At 35.8% G+C, this 21,246-nt stretch overlaps 1 protein-coding gene across 1 annotated transcript in view; it reads right to left on the bottom strand.

Annotated features, from left to right (window-relative positions):
* Window positions 1-21,246, bottom strand: part of camk4 (calcium/calmodulin-dependent protein kinase IV) — a 36,929-nt gene that overhangs the window by 3,915 nt on the left and 11,768 nt on the right. The window contains exons 3-10 of the mRNA XM_058777477.1: window positions 14,429-14,507; window positions 12,844-12,906; window positions 12,517-12,599; window positions 11,174-11,246; window positions 2,424-2,514; window positions 1,938-2,012; window positions 1,692-1,767; window positions 991-1,117 (exon numbers count right to left, since the gene is read on the bottom strand). Coding sequence (XP_058633460.1) covers window positions 991-1,117; window positions 1,692-1,767; window positions 1,938-2,012; window positions 2,424-2,514; window positions 11,174-11,246; window positions 12,517-12,599; window positions 12,844-12,906; window positions 14,429-14,507 — 667 coding nt within the window. The remainder of the gene's footprint in view (window positions 1-990; window positions 1,118-1,691; window positions 1,768-1,937; window positions 2,013-2,423; window positions 2,515-11,173; window positions 11,247-12,516; window positions 12,600-12,843; window positions 12,907-14,428; window positions 14,508-21,246) is intronic.

Genomic DNA, 21,246 nt, shown 5'->3' with positions numbered 1-21,246 from the left:
ATCCATGGAACCTTCCCATTACCAAAAAACCTGTTTGCTGAAAGGTTCTTTGTGGAACCCTAAATTCTTAAAAATGCAACATTTAAGTCTAATATAGCAATATTCTATTTGTAAGTAATAGTGATTTTTTTAAGGGGTGTTGTTAGGCACAACATGTAGCAGAAAATGATATATGTGATTTGGACCACAAAGGTCTTAGGTGTCAATTTTTCAAAATTGAGATTTATACATTGATGTATGGTTTGTTAGGATCGGACAATATTTGGCCGAGATACAACTATTTGAAAATCTGGAAACTGAGTGTGCAAAAAAATCTAAATATTGAGAAAATTGCCTTTAAAGCAGTTCAAATGAAGTTATTAACTATGCATATTACAAATCAAAAATGAAGTTTTGATTTATTTACGGTAAGAAATTTACAAAATATCTTCATGGAACATGATAGTTACTTAATATCCTAATGATTTTTGGCATAAAAGACAAATTGATAATTTTGACCCATACAGTGTATTTTTGGCTATTGCTACAAATATACCCCAGCGACTTAAGACTGGTTTTGTGGTCCAGGGTCACATATGTGTGTGTGTGTGTGTGTGTGTGTCTAAATAATCCTTCCACAAAGTTATATAGTTCATTAGCATAACTGTAGGCAGTTTACTGTTGCCAAGCAATGTAGCACTTGGAGTACTGAAATAGAATTGAACTGATGTGCTCTCACAGGTGAGTGTTTTTCATACAGTGGCGAACGCAGATCCTCCAATTAGAACTTAACATCTGAACTATTTTAAAGTATAAAACATAATATACAGCAGATATTAAAATGACTTAAAAGACATCAAAAATACAGTTCGTACAGTATAAAAACCATTATGCCAGTGGAAGGTCCCCGTAAACCACATATGTGAGTGAGTGAGTGAGTGAGTGATGATTTTATACTTAGGGATTTCATGATTGTTATTAGTGAATTTATGTATATTGAGATTTACTCACAAGGTCCTTGGCATTGAGAGACACATTGTCCCACCAGGGGGAGACAAATTCATATTCACAGTTCAGGATGCGTTTAAACATGTACTGGTCTCCTCTGTCATCAAAAAAGGGCTCAAAACCACATAACCTGTACAGAGGATAAAAAAAAAATTAAAAAAAAACAGTGCTAGTTTTAGCAACAGCTTCACCCCTACAGAATGACATTGAACTACAATTTTAAAGAATTGTATGCTATTTTAATATATTTTAAAATGTAATTTATTCCTGTGACAGCAAAGCTGAATTTTTAGTACCCATTATTTCAGTCTTTAATGTCACATAATCCTTCAGATATCATTCTAATATGCTGATTATTATCATCTAATATTATCATCTATTGTTTGAAAATGCTCAGTTTTTCACTGAATAACTACCTAAATTCCAGTCAGTTTCTTACAAATGGATGAAATGGGTTTAAAACATTTATTGATGATAGATTTTTTGAAAAGAGTGTTAGTTTTGTTTTCTGTCAAACCTTCTTAGACTTTATGTTTTTGCAAAAGAAACTACATCCAATTCCTGGAATTCTATGATATTCTTCCAAGCTTTTCACCAGTGAGACAAAACCAGCGTTTCACGATTGATACGACAGAGAGATTGAATGACTAAGCACAGCATTCTTGTGAAAGAATAACTTTAGACAAGTATGTTGTGTCACTCACAAAATGTACGTGATAACTCCCACAGACCACATGTCAACCTCAGGGCCATAGGCACATCCCCGCAAAATCTCAGGAGCTGAGGGAGAGAAAGACAGAACATCAGAAGAATAGAATAAAGGGGGAGGCGACGCTCTGCTGCACTAATGCAGTAAAAAGACTACATCTTCTCTGTAATTCTCTTTGTGCAACTGATGGCCACAGATGGTGCTCTGTTAAAAAAAAAACACTCCTCTTTAATAAACTCACCACAATAGCCTGGAGTCCCACACACAGTCTTCATTGTTACCTGATCGTCTACAATTTTCGACAAACCAAAATCCGCTGTAAAGATAAATCACACCAAAGAAAAGCAGTTTTACATTTTCTGAAATGGCTCTTGCAAAAGCAAACCTTGCTAAGACAGTAGAGCATCGCTAAGCAGCTGATGGGGTTTTCTGGGTGGTTGCCAGATATTTGCTCAAAATTGCTAAGATAAAATTAATCATTAAAAATTTGTGTTTTTGACATTAAATCTCATTCTGATGTTTAATACTTCATATTAGCAGTTTGTTAAAATTCGTACTCCATGAACAAGCACCAATAATCTCAGAGTTTATCCTTCCTTTAAAGTTTAAATGAATGATCCTCTATCTACAACAGGATCGTGTTGCTTATTTACAGGTTAATTCGCAAACAAGAGAAGTTTTGCTAAACTGCAGTTCCCTTATCAGGCGAATGAAAAGCCAGCCTTACCTATTTTGAGCGGAGCATCTGGCGCTGAGGTGGCGTACAGCAGGTTCTCAGGTTTCAGGTCTCTGTGCACTATACCATTCTCATGCAGGTACTGCAAACAGACATGTAGACACAGGGGGTTGCCTCTTATTAATCGAAGGTGAACACAGACGTGTGTGACTGTATAATATAGCGACACTAACTAACATGTGTTGCTTTCACCATAATGTGAAAAAACTATTTATAGTTTTCAAATTCATATGGAAATCTCCTTAATTAATCTGGGCCTGATAATGAGCAAAATTTAAGTAATGAGCAAGCTGCACTGAATATATTTCATAGGCCAATTTCATTTACAATGCTTACAAGGCAGCACTGTATTGATATTACTCAAACATTATTATTATATCTTTGATGTGTTTATTATATTGTTTATTTTATTTATCCTGTTTTTGATGTATTTATTTTATTGTTGATTGTAAAGCACTTTGAGCCTGGGATTATACACACACACACACACACACACACACACATATATATATATATATATATATATATATATATTATATGCTACAGAATACAAATCCTCTAAAATTGTACAATTAGTTTTACTGATGACTACGCAGAAAAACACTTAAACAGTAGGGCTACTGCTTATTACCTCACTTAATATTTAAGTCTCTTTACTTAATATTTATGAGTGGCTCTGATTAGTGGCTCATTAATTTCATTAATGTAGAACCCGAGAGCCAAAACCTGAACATTTCCTCAATCTTAAATGTAATTATATTTTATTTGATTTTATTTTTGCTGCCTTGCAAGCACCGCTATTTACTTCAGAAAATGCAAATCTAGTTTAAAGATTCCCTCATTTGAAAATTAATTTAATTTAAATCTAATTATATTTACTCATTAAAAGTTTCAAATGTCAATGTATAATAGGGAGCACTCCAACAAAAATATCTCACACCAAACAAAAATCTCTTATCAGACAGAAAAAAAATGCTTTGTTACTGCTTAAAAGGATAATTCACGCAAAAATGAAAATTCTGTCATCATTTACTCGCCCTCATGTCATTTCAAACCTGTATCATTTTTTTTCTTCTTCTGCTGAACATAAAAGAAGATATTTTGAAGAATGTGGTAACCAAACAGTTTCTCATCCCCTTTGACTTGCACTGTATTTTTTTTTCCATTCTATGTAAGTAAATGGGGACTAGCAACTGTTTGGTTACCCACAATCTTCGAAATGCAGAAGAAATAAGCTCATACAGGTTTGGAACAACATGAGGGTGAGTAAATGATGACTGAATTTAGTTTTTGGGTGAACTATCCCTTTCAGCATTGTTTGAGAATATTTCCACAAAACATTTGGCATGATTATTGTGGGTGATTGTCAAAGTTACTAAAGGATTCTGAGTGTTTTTTTTTTTTTTTTTACACTATTAAACTGCTAGAGATTTCTGGGTTGTTGTTATGTGTGTGAGGTCATTTCATATACATAAAACAAATGGACCAGTTACACCAAAGTGTTAGGACTACGTTCAGATCGCTATTCCTCAGTGTGAGCGATGCTAAAAGTGACGCTTGCCTTAGCAAACACCACTAATTAGACCAACGTCCACCGTTCACAACAGATCTGTGTTTATAATCAGCCCGATGCACTTGCCAATGCCTTGGTGAGTGTTACCACGGAAACTCATTAAACAGAGCACGGGCCATAAGTCTGCCTGGTTACAGAGAAACAGCACGTGGTTCCCATCTAACATGTGCTACAGAGGGAACTGATGAACGTGATAGAGAAACAACATGAGGAAGATGTGAGGAAGGTTTTAATACATATATTATCCAGTTCGGTTTGCTAAAGCGAGTATAACCATTACTATTGGACATACTTAATTGTTAAAGCAATTTTGACATGGCCAGTAAGCAAACTCCTTGTAACTCCTTGTAAGAACAAGCAAGCAACTGTATAGCTATATATGCTATAAAGTACAACAGTCTGATTCCAGAAGAAAAAATTCCATTCATTTTCCTCATAGTGAAATATAAACCACTGAATGAGCTATGAGGTTGTAAATATACACTATATGCTTTGTTGAAGCCATCAGACAACAATATTTCAACTTAGTTTGCTGTTTAACAGCTGAACAGCTGAAAGACTACATTACCCATGATTCTGCAGAGATTCCCCACCAATCAGAGAACAGAAACAAACAAATCACCCCTTCAGCTTCTACCCACTCTCCTGAAGCAGTGGAAATAACATGATAATTTGAAACTTTCAGTTTTATATATTGTTACTTTCTATAAGTGACAGATCACTGTAGGTGCCTCAGTTCAAGTGAACGCAATCATCCCTTCCTCTTTACTATTAGTTATAACATGAAATAAACATGAATGAACATCTCATGTCTCATGTAATCGCTCAATCAGTGTTTCAAGGTATATATTTACCTTAGGCAAGTCATTATTTGTGTCCACAGCCTGTTTGTTCGGTAGAGAAATTAAGTCTAGAGAAGAGTATTTCGCTAAATATAAGTTTATATATTTGTTATATTTTACTTAACCTGTTAGTGATGTCTACATTTTTTTATGTATGTTTAAAGTCATGAAAACAAGCTATGACAGCCACTGTGTAAATTATTCTATTTCAACAATGAATAGAAATGTTATAGCCTAATTAGATTTAGTTAATGTAAAACTGCCTTATGTGCAATTTACGTTTGCATACCTTTTTTGTTTTTATTTAAAGCTGCAGTTCGTAACTTTTTTTGGTTAAAAATGATCCGAAATCAATATTTGAGCAAGTACATAACCAGCCAGTGTTCAAATCTATCGCCTTACTTTAGCCTGATTCACAATGTTTAGTTTATAATAATGTTTTCTAATTTGAGTGGTACGGGTAGGTTTTAGAGGGAAATTCGAGCATGGCACTGTGTCATTACGTCACGTCTGTAAACATAAAGAAGTTATCCCGGCTAGTATGCTATCGCATGTGAGGATCATGCAGGTGGCAGATCGTTTATAGCCTTTTTTCACAGCAGCTAGAATAATTAAATGTATCATTTTGATGGCGGATTGTAATCCAGAAAGGATGTCTTTATGAAACACATGTGAGTAAAATTAAATTATATTCCAGTTTTAAATGTGCTTCTGATTACAAATAGCCTGGGATTACACAAGATTTTTATTTTAAAGAAAACCAGTTAGAAGGGAGAATAATTAGCTTTTTGGGTTAAAAGAATTTCTTAATATGAAATTCGAATGGTATGACAATTATATTAAACTGTACAGAAATTGAAATCTACATGCTAAACCACACTATACTCATAGTCACGCAATGCTGATGTTGCATGAACATTAATAATTTGAGAATAAAGTATAACAATAATAATACTTTGCATGGTTTGATGTGATATGAGCTAACCGATCTTTAGATTAAATCACCATTGGTAGCGAGATTTATAGTTATGCTTTTTTCCTCAGCTGGTCAGAACAAATGTGGCAGACTTGTTCAGATGGCAATATACGGTGAAAATTCTTATTTGGGTCATATATTCCAAGACATAGGCTAGAATCTGTGATTGCGAAGTACAGTAAACATCCACACCGGTGCGGTGACTGACAGCCACACATTCACCTCAAAACATTAGATTCATCCGCGCTGGAGCCGTGCCAACTCACAACCCACGCAAGTGAGATAACTGTGCAAGCAGCTTGCAATTCCAGGTTTTCAAACAGAGATGGCGACAAAGAGGCAAAACTTACGGACTGCAGCTTTAAGTGTTAATTATTATTCTGCTCCCGCTCATTAAAGTTAAATACACAGTCTTGAAACTTTGGCTTCTTGTTCAGTCTGGTTCATTCTTGCTTCTTGTTTCTTTCCATAAAAAGTAACTAAGTAACGCAAATTAGTTACTTTTCTTATGGAGTAGTTACTTTTTTATGGAGTAATGCAATATTGTGATGCATTATTTTTAAAAGTAACTTTCCCCAACACTGCCAGAACATTCAAGCAACTACACAGCAACACCTTGCCACATTTTTTGCAACATTGTTGCAGCTAATATTGAACTCTTTTTTTTTGGTTTGAAAATCTAATTTGTTTATCATTATTTGGAGTATTTACTTTGCAAGTAAGCATGCTTAGCTAAAGCTACCAAAAGGCCTATTATAGTCTCACACCACATGGATTGTCAGGTTCAAATACCCCCATATATCACACAGGGAAAATCCAACTTTATACTGGCAAATACTTCTCTTAACTGTAAAACTAGTATGCATGACTGCCCATATAAAGGCAGAGTCACCACAGTCCCCAGTGTAAAAGCATTCCAACTGGTTTGTTTGCAATAGAGCTGCAGAATGATTCCTCAGAGGAGGAGCAGTACAGTGTGCCAGCTTCCCAACACCAATTATTATGGTGACATGAAGGAGTGTTATCTTTTACTGGGGTCCGAAGGGAATACTTCCATCCTGTTCAAAACTCAGTGGAGCTGACACACATAAAGTACATCATCTCTCTCCTTCTCTTCCTCCTCTCATCTGACAAGAGCAGGAGGTCTGTAGCTCGCCACTGCTGCCATCTGTGTCCCCACGCCATGAAGATTATTTTAGCAACTAGCCTCGTTATGTAGGTCCACACAGTTAAAGGTGAAGTATATAATTTCTGTGCCACTAGTGGCTCCAAATGGAATTGCAAAATTAATTATTTTCCAAGTTTACGCTTCTGACTTTGTAAAGCCTATTTCACATTGCACTGACAGACGCCGACCAATGGCTACGGAAAAGTTTGGCGGGTTTAGTCGGATCAATGTGTTACCCCTGTTGGCGCCTGTTAGCGTTAGTCGTCGCTTGTTTTCGCAGACTGAACAATTGGAGTTTGTCAGGTCGTAGAATGTGTGAGAAGTGAGGTGCTGTAATCTAGTGAATGTTGGTGTTGGTTGGCGTCTGTCGGTGAAGTGTGAATTAGCCTTAACTTGTTTCAAATAACAGTTTTGCCCAAGATGATTGTATTATTTCTGTGTGAATCTCGTAAGAGTTTTGTGTAGGATGGTTGCTTTCTAGACACAACGGCTGGTCAGGATGCATAAAAACTACTGTAATGTTTTGATAGTGCCACAGTGTTTGCACTTTTCAGGGGAACCTAAAATGGCTTACAGTTGATTCTTAATGCTATGAATCTTTCATTCATAAAACAGAAAAAGAGACATCTAGCAAAATCTTTACCAAATAATATAAGTGGACCAACCACATTGTCCTAGACTACTACTTTTGTGTAATGCAAAATAAAGTATTATGGACATTGTTGAGAGTGACATGAGGGTGAGTAAATGATGTTATAACTTACATTTTTTGGTGGATTATCCCTTTAAGACAGGGGTTTTCAATAGAAGTTGAAAAAAATGGATATGAATATTAAAACATAGGATCAGATGTTTTATAAGGCTATTATTATAAAAACTCCTTTAATACTGAAATGATTTTTGTAAATCCAGTGGTCAAATGCTGTATAGCCACCTTACTAGTGACTGGTCTTTGTCTGAATGTCCACAAAACTGCAAGATTTTCTGAGTGTATATAAGCGGTAGGCTATTTTAGAAAGGAACATTTAAAAGATGAAAAAGAGGAATTGGGGGAATCAATCAATTGTGAATAATATGAAATCATGTAATCAATACGAGTTACGAGTAATCGAATTACGAGTATCTTAAAATGTAATTTAATCTAATTACAAGTACATTTTTGGAATCTGATTACACAATTCAGATTACATGTAATCAGTTCTACCCAACTCTGTCTATAGTATAAAGTGTGTGCTGCCTACAGTGATTTTAAGTAGTAAGTGAAACAGTGTGCAATATTCCACAACAACCATTTCAAACAGTATTACTGTATGTTACATGCTGGCTCATGACAAGGTAGTATCAACTTAGTGGCATAAACTAGTTTTAAACCTCAGCAGCAAAGATTCTCAATTCCAGCAATAAAAAATACATCACCTTTGAGAGCTCCAGACTTCAAAAGGAAAACTGCAAAGATATTGCAAAGTCCCAAGCCACTGAGGACGTCCCAGCCAATCAGACTGGCAGAAATCTACAAAACACAGATCCAGAGGGATGCCACACATCCAGCTGGCTTTGATGTGACAGACACACAGATTCTGCTGTTGTGAGGGAAACTGTGGAACTCTTGACACAATAACACGGTAAAAAACGCTCCCTGAAAAGGTGGGCCACTTCAAAAGGGACTCGCAGCGTTCACGTTTCCGTTCCTCTGCTCTGTTTTATGCCCTGGTGGGAGCTGGAGAGTTGGCGTTCTCTTATTGCAGCCCACCAACTGAATCCAGCCCATGAGAAATTTGCCCACTTTCTTACTATCTCCTTGGCAACCGCCATCTTTGATGAAGTGAGAGCCAGTGTGGTGGAGAACACACTTTAAACGAAAATGCTTTTCAAATACATTCACACAGATGAAGAACAGGCCTACTTTCTAATTCAGGCAGCTATCACTAAGGCACATGGATTCATGACGGATATAAACAGAAACTGTATGCACAAGATATACAGTAGATGATAAAAATAAGCCTCATTACACATGAACTAATGAACAAAACACAAGGAAGGGAGGGAAGGAGAGAGGGAAAGCGGGAGAGAAAGGGATGTAGCAGAATTGCTTGCCCATTCCAGCAGAAAAAAAGCAATAAATGGTCTCCTGTGGTCTTCATATGCAATCTAGATCCACTTATGATGACTTCATACTGGAAACACGACTCTCTTAATGGTTTAATAATAATATTCACTGATAATGGTTTTGCTGATTATCTAATATGTGCATATAAGGTCGATGGACACAAATGTTAAATACTAAACTACATTTGCATGAAATATACAGTATCACTGGTTGCTAGGGTTTTTGGAGTGGTTGCTAAGGGCATTTCAAAAGTCTGTTAATGTGTCTTGGGTATTCATTAACTGACGTTTCACACTGTACGCTGTTCCGAAACACTGGGTTAATATTCTTAATTGCATGTCAGTGTCATTGATTGGACGAACGCAGCATGTGATTTGTTTAGATTGCGTATCCTCGTATTATTCCCGACAGTAAAGTTTTATCTACTTCTTGGTGGACTACAAAGGTAAGAATAAAACACTTCTTCACCCTAATTCATTCGACATTTTCCCTCTCAAACACTGAAACGGCTGTTTATACAACATGCAGTGTTTCCTTAACTGTCCAAACATGAGGACTATATGAGGAGAATATGAGGACTCTGGTGAATAAACCAGATCAGGGTTTCAAAACCTCCGGGTAAAAAGTGGTGCTAGCACCGCCTCTAAATTACAAGTGTGAAATGTATCTTTACCTGGGGTTTAAAGCAGGCTTTAGAACAACAATAACCCAGGGTTAAGTGCGATGTGAAAAGCCTGTTTTATGATCAGCCAGAAAAAAATTGTATGTTTGATTATCTATGGATAAATTTGTGGTTATGCTTAGCCAACATTTATGTGTGGTTATTAGAGTTATTCAATATTTTTATGTTTATATTTTAATTTCCATTTAAGGTCACACTTTATTTTAAGGTCTATTTACAACCCATTAACTATGACGTTTGCCTCAATAAACTCCTAATTTGCTGCTTATTAATAGTAGGGTAGTTGTTAAGTTTAGGTATTGGGTAGGATTAAGGATGTAGAATATATCCATGCAGAATTTGTGCTTTATAAGCACTAATAAAACGCTAATATGTTAATAATAAGCATGCTAATAAGCAACTAGTTAATAGTGAGAATTGGTCCCAATATTTAAAGTGTTACCCAATTGAATTTTAGTCATTTTCCGTCACTTTTGCTTATCACTCTTTCCATAAAATGTTTACATTATTTTTATTGAATTTTTAGTTTTATTTCAGTTCAAGTTTTAATTTATTTCCAGTTAGTAATTAAGTTAGTTGCCAAGGCAACATTTCTAAATTTCATTTGGCTTATTTTTTTTTCATCTAATATTTTACTTTATTTCAGCTTTATTTTAATCAGTTAAAATGTTTTATTAGTTTTAGTTTTAGTTCTCAATAATGGTTACCTGTGGGTGGGGTCTGGTCAATGTGAACAGTATTTAGCGGCTAGTTATGATGGTTATTCATGGCTCTTTTTGGTTAAAAATGTTGGCCATATTTTTTGTTGGTGAGGTCGAATGTAGTGCATCCAATCAAACCCTACAGTATCCTACAGTTTCATCTGTCGCTTGGCACAAGCTAGCCAAATTAACCAGACGCCAACATGGACAGGTTGCACGGCATGCTCTGATCTCAAAAACCTTAAAAACTGCACAAAAGAAAATATGCAAAAACTTCAATAAGAATAAACACAGTTTGAAATAAACACATACTGAAATCCTCTTGATATGTCTATGCAGTTATTAGTTGTGCATTTCTCATGTTCAGAAGCGTAATACAACATTTGGCCCAGTGTTAGGCTGGCAAATCACACCTCTGCTGTTGTTTATGCATTTACAAAACAGTCAGTTTTCTTATTTAGTTACGTCTTGTTAATAATTTTACACACAATATAGTTGAGGGAAATATTATTGACAAACAATTTGGAACTTTTTCGGGTTGCCACTCAACGTACAGTAAAAGTAAAATCTGGGTCCGGAAGCAAAGCCATTTGAGGACCACCATCACATTCACAAAGCTGCTAGTTCAGGAAAAGCAAAAGAAAGAGCAGAAGAAGAAGACCGTTTTCAGACAGGAAATGTGAGACACTCACCGCGACTGCCTCCAGCACTTGTTTAACTGCATCAGCAGCGTCTCGTTCACTGTAGTAACCCTTCTCCACCACCCTGAAAAATGGAAGGCACCATTTGGTCTCCAGTGTAACTCCATATTGAGGGTACAAACACTGGCTGACTTTTTTTTTCTTTCAATTTTCACTTCATTATTTTCCAGCCTTAGTGTGAGTCAACCACACCTCAGCACACAGGATGAATGGAGACGTTTCTATCGATTGTTCTTAAGAACAGGCTTTTCTTTTAAATGACTCATGTTGACACAACTGTATGAAAATGGGAAATAAGATAACACTGAATGAGGATAAAACGGAGTGAATAACAGTAAAATCAGTGGGTTTCACAATAATAAGTGTTCCTCTATTAAAGTGTTGTTTCGCTATATGATTAGTTCATGAATACAGACAAACACCTTTTATTCTGTAACAAATGATGAAAGTAAATTCATGTCTCACGACCAACTAGACTGGAACATTTCCTGAAGAATAACTGATAACCAGGGCAATACTTTGTGGTTGCATGTAAAAACCTGCAGTTGTTATCTTAAAAAGCTATTTCTACTGGATATAACCACCAACAAAAATGTATTTTGTTGTTATAAAATAATTTAGGTTGATTCAGTAATGGTAAATATTAATATTTTGACTTGAACAAAACCCATAAATTTAGATTTCAGGTCACCACTTTTTCAGTTTTTGTTTTAGCATGCAATTTTAGCAGGTTCAACTAGGGTTTCTGGCACAACTCTAATTATATTTTACTTACTCAATCAATCAATCAATCAATCAATCCAGCTAAATATAAATGAATAAATGTTCAATAGTGTAATATATATATATATATATATATATATATATAATTTAAAAGCATTTTTTAAATTAAAATATACCAACTGACAATGCAAAATATCTTTAAAGAAATGTTAATGGTCCTACAAACAAGATTAATTTTCCTTAATCAAGGAAAATTATATATATTATAATTAATTTTCAGTGCATTGAAAATGTTGGTATCATGATATACTCCATGAATTCTGAGTGGCATGAAAATGTTTTCATGAGATTCTCCATCACCCATTTTATCATCCATTAAATGTCGAAAAGTCTGCTTGCTTTCTTCATCATGGTACCATTTCTGTTGCACAAACAAGTTAGAGCTAATGAAAAAGCGCTGACTCTAAGTATGAGCAATAGAAATAGTGATTCTTGCCTTAGCAAACACCCTTAATTACAGTTCTGGGGAAAAGTGTCAATGCACAGCATGGAGTTCACAACTTAATCAGCCATTATTAGCATGTAGCACTTTACCCCCATGGTGAACTGACCTGTCAAATAATTCTCCGCCGGTAACAAGTTCTAACACGAGACTAATCTCCGCAGGGGTCTCAAAGATTTCCTTCAGTTTGATCTGACAGGAAATGGCATGAAAAAAAGAGAGAGCATTTTAGTGGAGGAATTCAAACACATCACATGGTTAATTATTGATGCAGACTACGGTAGATATAATGTCTGACTAACATTTGCATAACTAGATCTTACTAAATCAAACACAGACAGTACTGCAGAGACAGGATGAACATCTAAGCGAGTGTTGTTGTAGATTTATGCATATTTTGGGCTGTGAAACACTGTAACTGCCCCTTTAGACTTACTATATTTGGATGAGAGAGGCGCAGTAATACACCTATCTCCGTTCGTACAATCTTCTTGTCAACCTGAAAGAACAACCAAGTTATTGTCTGAGTAGTGAACAAGGTGCACAATTATAAAGCCATTACAATCAGGTAAAGTGCAATAGCAACATCAACTCAATGCAGAGGGAAAAACTTAAATAAAAAATAAAATAAACCAAGCAATTTCCACATTTAAAGGGAATATTCTGTATCAAACTTGTATTATTTTCTTTAATGGAGCACAGTTATTTGAAACAGTTATTTCGCAGGATTTGCTGGACGTCACTCTTGGAGCTCAAGAACATTGTATTGAAAAGCACCAGAACACATTACCACAGTTCTTCTGGATTTAGTCTGTCTCAGTTTGTTCTGTTTCTGCATGTCATTCCAGACAGACTGGATGATGATGAGATCAGATCTCTGTGTGGAGCACTGGCTGTTGTCCTTGTTCATATAAAAATCTCACTGGACTACAATTAATGGCTAAATTAATGTTTGGAAATGTAAACTGATATTTCCTACTGACACACTACAGCAAAATAGAGAAATAACTGACTTAACACTATTTTTTGTTGGTGAAAATATGGCATTAGACTTTTGCACAGTACTGTATATGAAGTTGTTCATAATCAAAAACAAACAAAAAAATTCACATTGTTGTTCTATTTTTTCCTCTGTCAGCTATCTTTAGTAGTTCTTGCGGTAACTTTGCAGGATTACAGCATTTATATGCAGTGCCTTACAAAGTAATGCATTACACATTATAGCACAAATGTAACGATATAATTTCAAATGTATTACAGAGGCTTAAGATAGCCTTAGTATTCCCTACGCAGGCCCAAAAAGGTGCTTCATGATGCCATGGAAGAACTTTTTTTGACTAAATGGTTCCATAAAGAACCTTTAACATCTGCAGAACCTTTCTGTTTCACAAAAGGTTCTTTGTGGTGAAAGAAGGTTCTTCAGATTATAAAAAGGTAAGAAAGAGATGTTTTTTTAAAGAACCTTTGACTGAATGGTTCTTTGTGGAACCAAAAATGGTTTAGGGGCAGTCGTGGCCTATAGAGAGTCGGCCTTGTCTCAGGTCCGGCAGGGATTGTTAGTGGGGGGAGTGAATAACTAGCTCTCTCTCCACCTTCAATACCATGACTGAGGTGAGACCCTTGAGCAAGGCACTGAACCCCCAACTGCTCCCCGGGTGCCGCAACATTGGCTGCCCACTGTTCCGGGTGTGTGTTCACTACTGTGTGTGCGCACTTGGATGGGTTAAATGCAGAGCACAAATTCCGGCCACACGTCACTTCACTTCATCACTTCTTCTATGGCATTGCTGTGAAGAACCTTTTAAGCACCTTTATTTTTAAGAGTGTATGTACTGCTCTGAAAACAGTTTTGGCTGACAGCAATTTTACCCATGATTCATCAGACTGATGTAGAAAAATGGAAAACAACAACAGTGAGGTCTATAAGATCTTAGCAGCTGGAGGTAAGTCCTGAACGGAAACTCCTTGGCTATACGAGATAGAACAAAGAAATGTGGAGAGACATGTGTCAGTGCACTTACTGTTTTTTTCAGCATTTTCACAGCATAGTGCTTCTGGGTGCCTTTCTGATGGCATCGGAACACCACTGATGTGGCTCCCCTGGAAGAGAGAAAAATAGCAAATGATTCAGTTACAAATAATTCATTTGGGATCATTTATTCCCAGTAATAATAAAAGTATTCATTCCTTTAAAAAAAAACAAAAAAAGTCCATAAATTGATAGGACTCATTTATTCCTAATAATAATAAAAGTATTAATTTCTTTCAAAAAGAAAAAGAAAAAATCATAAATTGATAGGGCTCATTTATTCTCAATAATAATAAAAGTATTAATTTCTTTCAAAAAGAAAACCAAAAACTATTGAACGGTAGTGTGTATTGATATAAGTGTTGAAAAATAAAATCAATAATAATAATAACCTCTTAGATTTAAAGTCCCCCTGTAGTGAAAATCAAGTTTTTTATGTTGTTTATTTGTCTATGTGGTGTTTTTAATATGCTTTTAGACAAACCATGTGCCAATCCATTAATCAACACCATTGCTGAGTATTTTCTCCTTAACACTGTAGTTTCCCAAAGGCTGACCCAGAAATGTGGTTTGAAACAGCCCTCGGGTTGCTACGTCACAAACCAATAACCAATCACGTCAAGGGATTGATTCCTATCACTAGCATCCAAAATATACCAATACCAGCACAAAACCAAAAAGTATTTAAGCAGTATTGACAGCATATAGTGTGTATATGTGACATGCTGTCAGGTTCCAAAGACAATCTGCGTTTTCACACGTACGACAAAATAACTATCAAATATCCGCTCACATTAAAAGTGTTTCTTTCATACAAGAATGGTGTTTCAAGATGTGCTGGAGTTACTGTTATGGGTGGATGAACATATAAGGAATAATTGACTACGGTCCGTTGAATTATTAGAAAATAATTCAATTATTCCACTTATGCAAAGGTTACCACACCTGTTCAGAATATTCAGATGTTATATTAAAGATATAGATCAGATATTTAAAGACATTCATCAGGTTTTTGTCCTTAAAGCACTATTGTGAGTAGGATTCATTTCTTACGTATCTCATGAGAGAAATAGAGTATGTGCTTTCTGTACATAATAAAACATAACTTTGTGGCAAAAACATGGAAATAATTTGTCATTTTTATCCTATTGTTTGCTATATTTATTTGCTTGGTCACTGTCTTTGTGGGTTTTGGTTCTTTTACTGTTGTAGTATATAAGTGTCACAACTGGATTGAGAGGCATACAAGGGAAGAACAATTCAGAGCTTCTTTATTATCACAAACCGAGGGAAGACTCAAAACGGTAAGTTCAAACTGAAACAATTACTGAAGCTCATCAAACTGAGCAATAACTGTTCTTATCTTAATTCTTCTAGGTGGTGAGTCTGTGTCAACAAGGGCCTTTGAAATAACTGAAATCATTTGGCGAAGTGATATTAATATGTAATGCGGTCAAGACCTGCCTGGAACTACTTTAGCTGTGCGTTTCCCTGAAAATAATTGCACACCTTAGAACGTTTGTCAACCAATAAGATGTAAGCATTCAACAGCCCCGTAGTATAAGTAAACAATAATTTACTATCCCGATTTGAATTATCAAAAAATGACAGTATTAATGGCCTTGTATATTTTACATGTTAACATGAGATTAGTGTGATAGAATCTCTTGCTAACCTTGTTGTCTAATCAGAAAACCAACTGTATATTATCATAATCCTTGTGTTACAAAATACATTTTGTTATTTTGATACTATATAATTCTAAATGGACATCTGTGAATCCTAAACAGGATCAAACTGTGGTTCAGTATTGCTATGGGAGGCATGGACTGTCCTGCTTAATCCTACAGAGCCGTGTTACACCTGGGCAACGGTACCTCCTTAATTGCATCCGTTTTCCTTCCCTACAGACCCTAGACACCGAAATTCTGATCTGATCCTCTATACCAGGGTTCCTTAATAGGTGTCCCGTGGGCCGGAGAGGAAAATGTTTGGCCCGCGCTAATTTCAAATAATGTGGCACGAAAATTCAAACGCAGCATCAGAAAGCGACATTATCTTACATCGTGTCTACAACGGACACGACACAAATCCCTGACAGTAAACTGCTGACTCGTTCTATTTATAACGTACTGATACAAAGTTCAAATGATTTGCAATGCTTTGTCGCATCCAGTGTAGATACTATGTGACAGCAAAAACATGGCAAGTGTGAAGTAAAGAAAAGTGGACACGGAAAAAAGATGATTCAAATGTGAATGGACTGAACAGTTTTGAGTGAGTGAGTGAGTGAGTGAGTGATACCATCTTTGTTGTGGAAGTTGGTTCGCAGTGAGTTCACAGTTTTAGAGTAAATTTGCTTTAATTTATTTTCAAGATCTGAGGTAAAATATCTATTGTTGCTTTCACTATGACTATAAACCTCAAATATAATATTCAAACTCAAATTAGACACTTTTAACATTGAATAAAGCACATAATCATTACCTGAGATTATCACTGTCATATTTTGTATGCTGTTCCTGCCGCGACGTCACAGAAAATAAAAAAAAACATTTCTAAAATAGAATTCCGTGTCGCTTATTGTCACGTGTCGCTGTCGCGGGTGGTTAGGACAAAAATTACATTGAAAAGATACTTTTGCGTCACGTCTGGTTGGGACGTTGTTACAGTTTGACCCCCATAAAAATCTAAGTGTAAAAATATTAATTGAGGAATCCTGCTCTATACATACAATATACACAGTACCAAAACACAAAGGATTCAACCATTCAAGCTATTTAGATTACTTTCAGTGTTTGCTAAGAAAAGTATTACTATTATTATGGCTCACACTTGGTATTAAGTATTGTTCTTATTTAGTATACTAAGTAATAATAAACATGTAACCAATATATTGCATCACTACTGCTACAACCGTATCATCAGAGAATAATCAGCTAGTAAGCAACCGCATAGAAAAACTCCATAGCAATGGATTACAAAATACAACTAGAAAAATGTGCCTCTGCAAAACATTACAAAAAGCAAAAACGTATATACATAAACTAGTGGCAGTAAAACACTTTGAAAGTGTTGCAAAAGGCACAAGAAGCAGCATAATACCATTTTGCACAAACATTTTACCAATTAGCCTTGGCTGATAAATTGTCGGGCCGATTCAAAAATCATGTTAGCAAGTTTTGACTCAGAAACACACCTAGCACATTTTAGTAAATGCACAGCAATGCCCTAGCAAGAGCCCACAACACCCTTGTTAAAACAAGTTGTTGTTGTTTAGCTTCGTGAGCTTTCAATTTCTTAATATCTGATTCATAATCAGATCACTTAATACAGTATTTAACTGGCACCGGACCAGTACAATATGTTGGAAACAAGCAACAGCCAGCAGTTACAAACAAGCATCTCAGCTGGAAAGTGTCCAGTGTGTAAATAAATGAAATTTGGGTGGACAGCTTGGCTAATGCAATTAAAGCAGAGAGGCCACCTCAGTGTCCAAGAACTAGCATCTGGGTACTCATTAGGAGACCGGTGCCAGATCCACACAGCTATAGATCCCCTCCCTCTCTCTCTCTATGCTGACCGAAAACTCCCACTGACTCTACATGTGAATAGACATCAGGAGAGTGTAGGAACCAGCTTGTGGCTCCAATCTGCTCCACATAATCCCCATCCAGGTCCCAAAAATATTGATTTCAGTTGGTTATATAACCAACTAAAGGTATCCATATACCTGTCAACATCAGCTGGCAAAGTACCTCTGTGTATAGGGAACCCTAGTCTTTCTCTGGATCCTTAGCACTTAGACTTAAAGTACTTGAGTAAAAAATACGGAGGAATTTCCGATATTTATTTTTCTCAGGTGTTGCACCACAATTTTTGAATTATGCATTGTATTGTGTTTTGTTTTAGTGTTGAAGGAAATGTCCATAAAAGTAATGGAAAATGGAGGGGGGTGGGGCTTAATATGGATTTATTTTAAGATCTCTTTGGCACGTCAAAATCAGTGGAGAGACAGAAAACTTTAAAGCCTCTGATCTTTAGCCTGTGATTGGGACTCATAATGCTTCAGTTCATTTAATCATTAAAAGTTAATAAAACAACATGACAGAAGGATCTATATTAATGAGGATTCTTGGCTTGCAAGGTGATGACAGGAAATGGACTGTCCACTTCCCTTCCAGATGCTAAATGTTTATCATGGATTCATTCAAAATACAACACACATAACCCTAACACAAATATATAGATACCTGAGAATATCTTTGGTGACTAGTTGACTTCATACTTGACTTTAAATTAACTGCATTATGCAACAGTTGCCTCATTCTATAATAAGCTATTAGCTGTTGATTAAAGGGGAAGTCTAATGCTATTTTATGCATTCTGACTTATTTACACTGTTAAAGAGTTGGATTTTCATGCTAAACATGGCCAAAGTAAAAAAAAAAAAAAAAACATGAGCTGGACGTATAACAGAGTATATCTGAGCCAAATACACTCCTTCAGGGTTCATGTAAGTTTCATTCGGCTTTCGGAAGTCATCGGCAGCGCTACACAGGACTTGCTCGAGAAAGATTTCATTTTGTTTTTAGAGCACGAAATTAACAATGTCACCAAAGAAATATGTGTTTGGTTGTGAGAGAAAGATAATCTTGTTCAGCTTCCCAAAGAACCCAGTGTTAAGGGAACAGTGGATGCAGTTTGTTTCACTGGGGCAGCAATGGAGTTGTGCAAGTGTGTTTGTTTGTTCCCGGCATTTCGGTGACGAATGTTTTATAAACAAATTAAATGAAATTTAAGTCAATAGAGTTTTTGTTCCTGTATTATTTATATCGATGTCACAGCTTGCAGACAATCGTTACGCAAAAACTGAGCATGTACCGTGACATATACATCTTTACATGTAATTTTATCATTTAAATAAAAGTTAAATAGGGTCAATTTTGATTTAATTTAGTCAATGACTGTATTGATGAAACAAGATAAGCCAGCATTATGGCGACCAGGGTTATTTTTTAAAATATTTTTTATTTACTTACTTTATTTTATTTATTTTAAAAGTCCTTGAGAAGATGTTTTGAAAGCACATTTAGCTTCAATTTCATGCAAAATTGTCTTATCTTCTTCACAGGATAAATGATTAGTTGAGATCTTAATGAATCCTCCACTGATAAGTCACTCCATCTTTATTAATGAAGTCAACCTCCTTCTATTGTAGCATTCACTCCTTGGAATGAGATGCTAGAGGGATTTCCATCTCATTACCTCCCAACTGGACTATTTAGCATTGTTTGATTAACCACTTGCATTAGATTAGAGGCATTTAATTGTAAGGTGATTAGGCAGTTTTGTAACAGAGTTGTCCAGGAGCGATAGTTAATTTGGAAAATGCAGTTTACAACTAAATTACAAAAATAAGGTATTTTTCAGTCACTACTAGCGCAAGGAACATAAACAGCTGACAAATGATGATAGCATTAGCTTAAGCTAAACCCAGCACAAGAGAAATGTGTTTAATGCTACTCTCCCCTGAAAAACTGAAGTGTGCTTAATTGTTTTGAATGTGCATAATCTTACATGTATATTTTTTAAGAAAAGAGAATAATATTTTAAAGAAAAGAGAAGTAATTCTAAAATTACATGTAAAGATGTATATAAGTCCTAAGTGGCTCAAAAAGTGGCACTTTAAGTTCAGCTAACAGCATATGATATTAATTTAAATTATAATAATACATTTTCATTTAATTGCAGTTCAAAATTACTTTCAGTTCACATTTAAATATATTATTTTAAAGTATATTATTTTCATAATAATCACACTTTTAAAAAATTCACAAGAGACTTGCAGCAAAACGTTTGACTATCAGCATGAAGTCTGGTCTACATTCCAACATATTCGGGCCAAGAACCTCCCACAAGCTGTAGCAGCCTGAGAAGTTGTAAACATAACTTGTTTCCTGGGTGAATTGATAAAACCTTGTACACTTTGACTTATAAATTGAAAAAAGCTTGCAAATCAGATTTGAGCTTTCTGTAGATGGTTTATAAACTCTCATTGGGTGAGCTGTCAGAGGCACAGAGAAGTTCAGATCCACCAAGCCTGAACTTACAAATCTTGTTCCAGGAAAGAAAAACAAAGATGAAATAACCTGTTGAAACAATGAACTGTAGTGCACTCCTTCTGAAAGTAAACAGTATGGCATATGGGAGCCCTTCCTATTATAAACCTCAATCACTATTAACAGCTCAAAATCAACCAATCAGGGGTGTAGTTTGTGGGGGGGATATAACCCCTCCAATAACCAAAACTAGCAAGTACAATCCCCCCAATTTATACCACGGTTAATGCAAACCTTGAATTAGGCTATTAATTAATTATTTAAATTGCGCCTTCTGCGCTTTTAAGCGCTAACTTCAAGTACGAACTGAACAGAGCAGTTATCAGCACAATATCACTGAAGCGCAGCTCATGAGTGGCGTGCACAAATAACCATATAACCTACTCTTTGTGCATTCACCAGCACGCTCGAGAAGTGTGATGAGATTTGCGCGAGCCATTTCTATCGCGAATCTGATGGTCAAATATAGCATGTAGAATCTCCTCTTCTTTTCAAAACAGTTTGAAGACGTCTGGGCATTGATGTTATGAGTTTCTGGAGTTTTGGTGTTGGAATTTGGTCCCATTCTTGCCTGATATACTGGTTTCCAGCTGCTGAAGAGTTCGTGGTCGTCTTTGACATATTTTACGTTTAATGATGCGCCAAATGTTCTCTGTAGGTGAAAGATCTGGACTGCAGGCAGGCCAAT

This window comes from Onychostoma macrolepis, chromosome 05 (assembly GCF_012432095.1).
Source record: "Onychostoma macrolepis isolate SWU-2019 chromosome 05, ASM1243209v1, whole genome shotgun sequence".
NCBI lineage: Eukaryota > Metazoa > Chordata > Actinopteri > Cypriniformes > Cyprinidae > Onychostoma > Onychostoma macrolepis.
Note: the sequence above shows the minus strand (reverse complement) of the source record. Positions and strands in the feature narration are given on the sequence as shown.